Source organism: Battus philenor, unplaced genomic scaffold (assembly GCF_028537555.1).
Source record: "Battus philenor isolate CCGP_79_NKW_IND1 unplaced genomic scaffold, ilBatPhil1.0.hap1 SCAF_21, whole genome shotgun sequence".
In the NCBI taxonomy this organism is placed as follows: Eukaryota; Metazoa; Arthropoda; class Insecta; order Lepidoptera; family Papilionidae; genus Battus; species Battus philenor.
Window position 1 is genome coordinate 10,950,979 of NW_027181684.1, and position 11,366 is coordinate 10,962,344.

General features: G+C 33.5%; 1 protein-coding gene across 1 annotated transcript in view; it reads left to right on the forward strand.

The window, feature by feature from the left end:
- The window catches only part of nAChRalpha2 (nicotinic acetylcholine receptor alpha2), a 32,536-nt gene extending 21,685 nt beyond the window's left edge, over positions 1-10,851 (forward strand). The window contains exons 4-8 of the mRNA XM_068766372.1: positions 5,084-5,264; positions 6,837-6,990; positions 9,070-9,640; positions 9,974-10,166; positions 10,654-10,851. Coding sequence (XP_068622473.1) covers positions 5,084-5,264; positions 6,837-6,990; positions 9,070-9,640; positions 9,974-10,166; positions 10,654-10,851 — 1,297 coding nt within the window. The remainder of the gene's footprint in view (positions 1-5,083; positions 5,265-6,836; positions 6,991-9,069; positions 9,641-9,973; positions 10,167-10,653) is intronic.
- The last annotated feature ends 515 nt before the right edge of the window (positions 10,852-11,366 follow it).

The window sequence follows — 11,366 nt, forward strand, 5'->3', positions numbered from 1 at the left end:
ACCTACTTTATTCATTTATATTTGCACTGCCCAAACGGTTAACTGGCAGAAAATGCCTTAGGCATTAAGTTCGCCGTTATACGAAAATGTATAAAAAAAATTAAATTAATATTTAAATCGTATAATTGTAAGTTGTAGTTTATAATCTATCAATCCATTGTTTGTTTACTTAAATAAATGTATATGTAGTTATTAGTTCACACGTTTAGAGTTATTTACTAGTTTATTTATGTATTTCGTCATTATTAATAAGTGGACATACATTTGGCAGTTTTCCATATGACCAATTGTATGTTGTACTCGTATATGTAAATGGAACTAGCAATGTTATGTATCAAAAACTAATACAATTAAAAGTTTATTTTTAAATTACCTTTCGTATTTAATAATGTTTGAGTTATTATTTATAACTAGGACAGGACATATGTAAGTTAGCTAGTCTAAAATAAATTAGTAAAGGTAAACATAGTGCCTACATCGACATATCGTAAGATCTATTCACATATGAATGGAATATTTAATTAAATAATGTACTACCGAAAAAACACTATATATTTAGTTTAAAGATTTAAAAAACAAACACACATTATTTTACAACACAACTGGCCACCGAACAACAAATATCATTTGAAAAAGACTTCTGCCCAACCCTGCATTATAAAAGTAAAATTAATTCATTTAGCATAAGTTAATAAAATTCAAATAGAAATCAGTAAGATAAATAATAATCAATATCGATGTGCCCACGACTGCGTCCGTGTGGAATTCGATCAAAAATATTATTTAATTCATTTAAATTTTTTTCGTTTTCCTTAAGAAATTTTCTAAACTAAGACGTAGTAGAGACGAGAAGTAATCTAAATTACTCTTTATTACATCAGCTACCTGTCAGTACAAGTCTCGTTAAACTCGGTCCAGCCATTTCAGAGATTAGCCAGAACAAACAGACAGAGAAAAATTATAAAAATATTATTTTGTTATAAGTACCATATATATGGTAATTATATCAAAATAATATATATATATATATATATATATATATATATATCTTTATATATATATATATCTTTATATATATATATATATTTATAAGCACGTAGACACCCATATTTTATTCATTTGTATAGAATTATTGCAAATATTAAGTAGATCTAATCTGTTACTAAATACGCCTTGGTAAAATTTATGCAGCAAGGCAGTTAAAGTAAGATAAATTTTCTATTTATCGCATTTTCTGGTATTTAAAATAAAAATATGTCAACCCGCCGTATCCTATGCGGTGTGCCATGTAGTCTTCGGACCGTACGAACGCCCCTTTACGACTGAGTTGCCATTTGACGAGAATATAGTAACTGTCGCAAACGAGGTGTACGCTTCTATAACCGCTCAGAAATTCGAGTAAGGGACGGTTGGGTAAATTGTGTAATATACTCAATAAGAAAAATCTATTGGCTAGCGTTAAGCTCGGACTAGCTTTGCTATAAAAATTCTCTAGTCCTTTTTAACCGTGGCCCTCGCAATTGGGGACCTCTCCTTCCACCCCTATTTGTGTAGGAACAGGGATTATACTTTTCTTTTATTAATTTTTTAACATTAAATTTTTTATTACCATACCCTTCTTCCATGCATCACATTATCTATCTTTTCGTACTGTCACTCTACAATTCTATTTATCTTTCTCTTCTATTCTATCACATTCATCCATCCCCATCGCTGCAGTTTGTTCTTTTTTGATACAGGTTATCACAAACTTTTTGTTTATGAATTCTAAAAGAGTAATATAGGCCCGAATACTTATATCGCATCGCTTCACATTTCTACATATGTATTTCTTTAATTTGTGGAAATGAACTTTTGTTGATGTATTTTTTTTATTACATATTCTCTATTGTACACGTTAAGATACATTTAATAAGTTTTACAATAATATACAAAAAAGTACAATGGGCGGTCTTATCACACAAGGCATATATCTTACAGACAACCATAGTATGGGAAAGGTAAAAGTGTAATGGTATAAAGGTGGTAATAAAAAAGGTAAAACGGGTAGTTTACGTTTACAAAAAATACATATTTTCAAACAAACGAAAATAAACATACATAGACATATATACGTAAACATACATACATACGTATATAACATATATACTTATAATAAATAAGGTTTAATACATATTATAAATATTATACAATAATAAATAAAAACATCTAACTGACTTCGATCAGTGTTGGTTCGATCGCACTTGCCTCAGAAAGAAACATATGTATTACTAATTAATTTTATTATGAAGCAATTTGGTATTGGTGTAAAAGCTTTAAGGGGGTGAATGTGTAACTCAATTATCTGCAAAAATCTTAACAGCTGTTACACCTATTTCAAATCACCTTGTACAAAAAGTCACTCCTAAATATGTGAATTTAATTTATTTTATGTTATTCGTGTAGTCTGAACTGTTGAAATTATATACAAATAATCATTAATTAATATACATATACCGCCATCTATTGGAACATAGATTGTATAGTGTTCCTACCGTCATTGTTATAAAGTGAAATGTAGGTATGTTTCTGAACGTAAATAAAAAGTTAGTTCTGTTCGAATCTCACAACCGGCGTTTTATTATAGGTTATGGGCCCAGTCGAGTTATAAAATAAACTGTTTTTCTCGCGAAAAGACTTGCACAAGCGTGCCGATTAATCTACGCAGATTGAGAACTATACGTTTTGTGAACTGTGAGTTGTGATATATAGTTAAAAATTAAAAATGGCAAATAGCTATATCGTGAACGTGCCTAAGCTGAAAGGTCGGGAGAACTACACAGAGTGGGCTTTCGCAGCGGAGAATTTTCTCGTGTTGGAGGGAACTTTTGATTACATCAAAGTTACTAAACCCGAAGAAGCCGCAGCCGACTTAAAAACTAAGGCGAAACTGATTTTAACTATTGATCCATCTCTTTATGTACATATAAAAGAACCTAAGACTACTAAAGAGTTATGGGAGATACTCAAAAATTTGTTTGATGATTCGGGTTTCACCAGAAGAATCAGTCTGTTGAGGACTTTGATTTCTATACGTCTAGAAAATTCTACATCCATGACTTCGTATGTCACTCAAATAATTGAAACTAGTCAAAAATTAAGTGGATCTGGTTTTAAAATCAACGATGAATGGGTCGGATCGCTACTTCTAGCAGGATTATCCGAAAAATATTCACCGATGATAATGGCGATTGAACATTCAGGGATTTCGATTACCGCGGACGCCATTAAAACTAAGTTATTGGATTTGGAGGAAGACAGTGGCGACGTGAGTGGAGCATTTGCGAGTTTCCGTAAAAGCCTTGTCAAAAAGGGGCAAGTGTCAAATTCAAATGTGTCAAAGTCAAAATTGAAGGTTATAAAATGCTACAAGTGTAAACAAACGGGACATTATCGCAATCAGTGCACCAGTTCCGATAAAGATTCAGAAAATAACAAGTCTTGTGAACGTAAACAATCAAACGCATTTAGTGCTGTGTTTTTAAATGGTGCTTTCTCCAAAATTGACTGGTATATTGACTCCGGAGCGAGTGCACATTTAACCGCCAATGAACACTGGCTCACAAATGTTTGTGTTCTAAAAGGCATCACACTTTTATGAATGTATTAGGTATAGTTGTAAAATAGATCCAAGTTCAGTTAACATATTGTCATTATGTGATTATTTGATATAGTGGGGGTGTTGAAATTATATACAAATAATCATTAATTAATATACATATACCGCCATCTATTGGAACATAGATTGTATAGTGTTCCTACCGTCATTGTTATAAAGTGAAATGTAGGTATGTTTCTGAACGTAAATAAAAAGTTAGTTCTGTTCGAATCTCACAACCGGCGTTTTATTATATGAACACACTAAACAATAGTTAATTTTAATATGTGGTAATAATTTAGTAGCTGTTTAGGGATTTGAAAATTGTAAATCGAATTTTGAAAACGCTTTTTCTTTCTTTTTTATCATTGCGTAATTTATTATATCTAACACCAATGATGTACGGATAGCGTGAACCATACATTATTTGACAGGAAATAAAAATAAAATCTTCACATTGATCGTCGACCTCGTTTCAGCCCATAAACATCTACATCAAGGCATAACCATACCCCAAAGATATCTATGGAAATAGACCATAATCGCCACGCTGGGCAGGCGAGTTTGCGATCGCAGTTTAGTATTATAGTACGCAGGCGATGCTGCTGCCCATTTTCTGGAAATTTATTTGTGAGCAGTTGCAATCCTGTGTATCTATTTATTTTTATTTAATATTCTTCATTATACACGCTAGGATACACTTAAATAGCTTCATAATTATTAACAAAAAGTGCAATGGGCCGTCTTATCACACAAGGCAATCTCTTACAGACAACCACAGTATGGAGATGGTAGAAGTACAAGTAATGAGTAGTTAACGTGTACAGAACATACATACATAAACATACACAGACTTATTTAAATATTTATATACTTGTAAAATATATAACACATATTATAAATGTAATACAATAATAAATAAAAACATCAACCTGCTTTGTATCGCACTTGCCTCAGAAAAAACGAAAAAACAGAAAAAGAAATTAATTAACGGATAAATAATCATAGGTCTAGTAAATAGTTCTAAAACATTTTCTTAAAAATAGATAATGAGTTAGAACGTCTTATATTCAGCGGTAAATCATTCGACAATCCAACGGCCTGTTTGATAAAAGATTTGGTCATGATCGAAGAAAAATGCGCCGGCGTTTTTTTTTTATTATATATAATGCGTAAAATGTGAATTATTTATGAGACTATCGCGAAATCAAACCTGCGACTTAAGATCGCAAGTCTCTATCACACGGCTACCACTGCTAACAATCTTCACATTCACCCATTTAAAACTTTTACATGTATCACCAATTGTCTTGTGGATAACATACAATTATTTTATAAATATTGAAGAAATTACAGAAGTTTTTGTCTTTGATAAATAATTTTGTACCGTGTGATTAAATAGATAAGGGTTAAAAAAAATGTTACTAATGAAATAAATATCGGCAGCGCTGATGGAGAGTACGTAGTGACAACAATGACGAAGGCGGTCTTGCATCACACCGGCAAAGTTCTGTGGACTCCTCCGGCTATATTTAAATCTTCATGCGAGATAGACGTGCGATACTTCCCATTCGACCAGCAAACTTGCTTCTTGAAGTTCGGTTCGTGGAGTTACGATGGTGATCAGGTGAGTATAAAATTAATTGTCCAGCTGTGGACATCTGACGGTGGGAATAATGATGAAAATATAATAATATAAAATACGAAAGTAACACCATTGTATTATAGGAAAAGGGACCAGGTACGCTATCTCTGTTTAAAGAGGCCCCCTTCAAATGCATTGGAGTAGATCTTTACCTATCAGACCTACCTTACTACCTAATTATATTTTAAATGATTTTACTAATACTGCTGAAGAAGCTTGTTCAAACCGATGTTAGCTATGGACAGATTTTAAATTTAATAAGACTAAGACTTTTTTTATTTATTAGACTTTGAACAGGTTATATAGGGATTTATTATTTTCTATACACCTCTCACTGATAACTACACGGCATATATATACTCACTATAGTAATATTTATAGTAAAGGAGGTGTGGTATTTTTTTTACTTCATTGACTGCTGTAGTACCTTTTCACCTTACTTGTGTGGTCGTAAGCCTTTATATCTCAGTAGAAAGTTCTGATTCGTATAAAAGAAGTGAAGAAGCAACCAAACATTCCCCGTTCACTAATTTAAATGAAAAGATTGGGAATTTTAATATTTATTTTGGTTATTTATTCATTTTACTATCCACTTAGAAATAGTGTCTACTTGTGTGCGTCGTAAGAAAATATTCTACAAGAGTTCAACTTGACATCGTTTAACTTAACATCAATACCGTAGCAACTATCGTGTCTCTATTCAAAAAGGCATGCATTTATTTGCGCTTTTGAAACAGCGATTACTTTGACATTATAAGCAACAAATACCGTCTCCGAACACTGATCGGTTGATCAGAGCCCGCCAGAAACTTAACAGTTGCTCTTTTAAATGAAATTTAATAATTTATATAAAACTATAATATAAATAATATAAATATATCAACTAACCTAGTTCCACACATTTCAATCAACTAAAGACACTTGTATGCTTTAATGTTCTATTTATTAATAAACTTTTAATTTTAGATGTAGAACTATAAAACGAGAAATCTAAGATACATTGAGGAACTTATTATACATACACCCAGACTCACGAAGGATTTGTTTAAAGACGAAATTTAGACGTTACAAGTTCATTTTTGTTTCTTGTATTTATCATGTGTGTGTGACTATTTTTCATATGACTATTTAAATTAAGGCAATGAATATTTTGTTATTAAAATTAATTAAACATTTTAAGCACTATTTTTTATTGATTTGAGATGAATGACAAAAGAGTCTAATGTTATAGAAACTATAATGAACTTTAACTCTAATATAACCATATATTTCAATATAATATATACCATGAATATCGAAGGTTCTAAACGGGCCATGATCTGAAACGTCCGCAACAAACTCAGTCCGGTTTTCTTGTTTTTCTTTCAAAAACACCCTTAATTTAGATATTCCAAGTGCCTCCCTTGGGAACTCCTATAAACAGCAGTGAGCATCTTACGTAAAAAATGATAATGATGAGATACTTTAATTAAGTGAAATATTGATTATAAAAAATATTGCTGGTTTGTTAAATGTGTTTATTTGATTTGCTGTGAATAATTCAAGTCCTTTTAGATTGACCTGAAGCATATAAATCAAAAGAAAGGGGACATGGTGGAGGTGGGGATCGATCTTCGCGAATATTATCCTTCCGTTGAATGGGATATCCTTGGCGTGCCAGCAGAGAGGCACGAGCGATACTATCCTTGTTGCCAGGAACCTTACCCAGGTAAATATATATTAAATTGTCTTAATTTTACCAAAAATATGAAAAAAACGATTTTTTTTGTCTATAACTATTTATTTAAAAATCTATGATGATAATGATAGCATTTAATATCGTCATTTCTACATACATTTTTTAACTCACTAGTTTTCTTATTTTATCTCGACAGTACTTTTGTACATATGGTATTCAGCCCTCTAGGAGAGAAAAGATTTTTATGAGGCCTTTTTACTTCTTTGTTAAACCTCAGTACTTCGAAGGAGGTCAAAGATATCCTACTGAACATGTATGATCATATGATACTTTGATATTTACTCGGGCAAAACGCGCTAACACACATGCGGGCACATACACACGCACGCGTACATACACAAACACACACACACACACAAACGCTCTAATTTGATTATTCTAATTAATTTAATTGTCCATACTTAGTCTAGGTTAGATATCATTAGTACTTAAAATATAGTTCGTTGTTTTATTTTCATCCTACGTTTTTGTACGAATTTTTAATACTTTTTTTTATATTTAAATTACTTTGTCTCACTTCGAATCTTTTGCGAACTTTATGTAATTTAATTAGTATGTTACACGTTTCATATATATCATCATGTGTAGCATATTATTTACTGATTTAGATTAATTAGTTGAATAGCAACGAGCCGCAGTTTAAAAGTAAATAAATCACGCAAACAACACCCGACATCGGTATTCACGGCGCACCCTCAAGTGTTCGGTGTAAGCATTAGCAAAACAAGCGTTTAACCTGTTCGAGTCGGCAGTAAAACGCAGTAATTTAGCATAGATAAGCGTCGACGACGCGAGCTACGTAATTTACAGCCTCCGTGGAGATTAGCGTAGACGCCGGTGGTGGCCCGCTAATGTATGGCGCGAGAAAAAGTACGGGCTACGGATAAAATTATAGCTTATTTCTGATAGAGCGGAAAATGAAATATAAAATGTAATATTTATTTCTACATTCGCTGCAATTTTAATGCGAACGTAGGTTAGTTATTTTTTAAGTAATGTTAATTTAAATACTTTTATTTATATAAAAACTATTTAAATTATAAAAGAAAGCCTATAAAATTCATAACTATCAATATGATTAGACACTACTACATTATGGTAATTAGTTATAAGTGTAAAAGCTATAAGTGGTGAATGTCTAGTTCATTTGTCATGATCGTGATCTTTTTAAAATTAGATTTACTACATATTATAATTAATTTTAATTCCAAACTGTGTACGATAGGCACTTCATGATACTCGTATCAAGCCATCGTACGTAGATATCATGACACGAGGGCCCGACAGACAAGAGCAATTACTAATTACTGTGCCGGATTTTATTCCCGATATCATAATTTTCATAAATTCTTTTTTTAAATGTTCATCATTCGTACCAATCTTTTCACAGTGGGTTTCGATTTCGTCAACTCTTTTCTCAACTTCCCTGACATCGCGCTTGACCAAACCCACATGTGACTTCAGCTGGTCTTTCTGGGCCAAGAACAGATAACTCACTGTCGATGCAGAATATGAGCTTCTGTTGCTGTCACTACTGTTCTTTAAGTTGCCGTTAGAGCTCTTCTTGTTGTTGCCTTTCGTAATCTTTTTAAAATTAGAATCATTACATATAAAATTTATTATTATTTACTATCCATCCCTAACTTTGTACTGTTAGAATTTATGTGCCTGTGATATTGCAATAGAAAAATAAATTAATATATTTCCAAATTATCACTTTATAAAGAGAGATTAAAAAAGTGTAAAATCTTAAAAGCTTTTTGCTTAAAAATGTGTTAAAGACCCCTAAATTCTTTTTTGACAAATAGTTAACAATAATTTAATATGCGGTAATCTAAATTTTAAAAATGCTTTTTAGGTCTGTATTACCACTATGTCATTTATTATTTCAAAAACCATTGATTTTTGGACAAGGTCAATTTATTATTTGGCGGTAAATGAGCTCTGAACTCTTTTATAGCCTTTACTTTACATTTACAAACACCCTGTAAAGTCTTCTATTTATATGAGTGCATATTTGTGATGATGAAATATTTACCATTGTTTCAGATATTTTCTTTAATATAACACTGAGAAGGAAAACTTTATTCTACACCGTAAATCTCATAGTGCCGTGTGTCGGGATATCGTATCTGTCGGTCCTTGTTTTCTACCTGCCGGCGGACTCTGGAGAGAAAATAGCATTAAGCATTTCAATTCTGCTCTCACAGACCATGTTCTTTTTACTTATCTCCGAGATTATACCCTCAACATCCCTAGCATTGCCACTTTTAGGGAAATACTTGCTATTTACAATGCTACTAGTCGGCCTTTCTGTAGTAATCACAATAATAATACTAAACGTTCATTATCGGAAGCCCAGTACCCACAAAATGGCGCCGTGGGTCAGAAAATTCTTTATAACCAAGCTCCCAAAATTGCTACTCATGAGAGTACCGAAAGATCTGTTAAGAGATCTAGCAGCACAGAAAATAGCTGGTAGAAGCATGAAGAAGAATAAATTCAAGAACGCTCTAGCGGCTGTTGAACAGACTAATTCTAACGCATCGAGTCCGGATTCGCTACGTCACAATATGCCAGGAGGCTGTAATGGGCTACACTCTACTACGGCCACCAACAGGTAAAAATTTTGCCAAAACATAATTCTTCCGACTACTGTCACTTACGTAGCTCAAAGAATTATCTGAAGTAACAGCCGGCTGAGCACATCTCATTGTTGGCACCGAAAATTTCTCGAGTGACGACAGCGAACCGGTAGACACGGGGTGGGTAGACCAGGCCTCCCACTGTGTGAACCGGCGATGTAGTCAAGGCTGTGGGGAGGTCGCTGAATGAAAGCATCACAAGATCGCCATCTTTGGGAGAACTCTGTGCCTTGGAGTTGGCGGCTTTTTTCTAACATGATGGTGATGATAATAAATACCGTAAATACATTTTGATCATCTGCCAACAGGTTCAGTGGTTTGGTCGGGGCTCTTGGAAGTCTTGGAGCTGGATACAATGGACTGCCTTCGGTAATGTCCGGCTTGGACGATTCCCTTAGCGACGTCGCACCGCGCAAGAAGTACCCGTTCGAGCTGGAGAAGGCTATCCACAACGTCATGTTCATACAGCATCACATGCAGAGACAGGACGAATTTAATGCGGTGAGCCATGTCATCAACATATTTATTTCCTAAAGACATTTTATAATTGCTTTTTGAGATCCCAAATGAGATTTAAAATGGAAATATATGTAGACGATTGATAGTAGCCGATATAGTGCAGCACATTGGATAATTGACGTGGCAGCGAGCAGGACGCATAGCGCGGACAAAAATGGCCGCTTGGGTTTTAAGTTCGATCAGTATAGGCGCGGACCTACAAGTGTAATGTACTACGTTCACCCACAAGGAGTACAGAGGAGAGGACCTTGTTAAGGCTGTCCATCTCGAACCTGTCCATTGGAAACCTATGAGGGCGACGAGAAAAACGATAATATTACTTGACAACGAAAACTTTGGTCAGCTGAATTGATACACTAATTTTTTTTTTCATCTTATCAACTTTACAAACATCACTCATTTATATTTATGTATGTGCGAAATATATCGAAAATAAATCACCGGGATTTTGTTGTCATCTATTTCACAGGAGGACCAAGACTGGGGCTTCGTGGCCATGGTGTTGGACCGGCTGTTCCTGTGGATTTTCACCATCGCTTCCATTGTCGGCACATTCGCTATACTCTGCGAGGCGCCATCCCTTTACGATGACACGAAGCCAATAGACATGGTGCTCTCTTCCGTAGCTCAACAACAGTTCCTCCCTGTGGACAGCGGCGACTCGTAATTTTTAAGTTTTTTTGTAATTTTCAATTCACAAAAATCTTTGAGATCAAAATGACATGAAAATCATCATTGTCAAAAATCTCTAACCTAGCCACATCTAGTATCTGATCAAATCATTCTAAATTAGTCTTTAGGTCTGAAAGTATGCCCCCAGCTGACTAGTATTTAAGTAAAAAAAAAACATTAGGATTATTACTATTATTTGATATCTTAGTGAGGGTTCAGTCAGGATAGTTAATTTTCTTATGTATCTTTTTTTTATTCAACCAAAACTATTAAATAGCTCATTTGTGTATTCCACGTGTCAATATGCATATATTTCAAATAATGATTAATGTAACAAACAACTTTTTAATTTATTTTTATTCATACTATTCACTTAGAAATATTGACACATGCAATACTTATGGAAGTTTATATTGACAGAAATTTGAATCAGGTTGAGCTGCTCTATTAGCATCTTTCAACTCAAAATTACGAGGGTGCCAAACACGTGTTCTGAGAAGAGAGCCCACA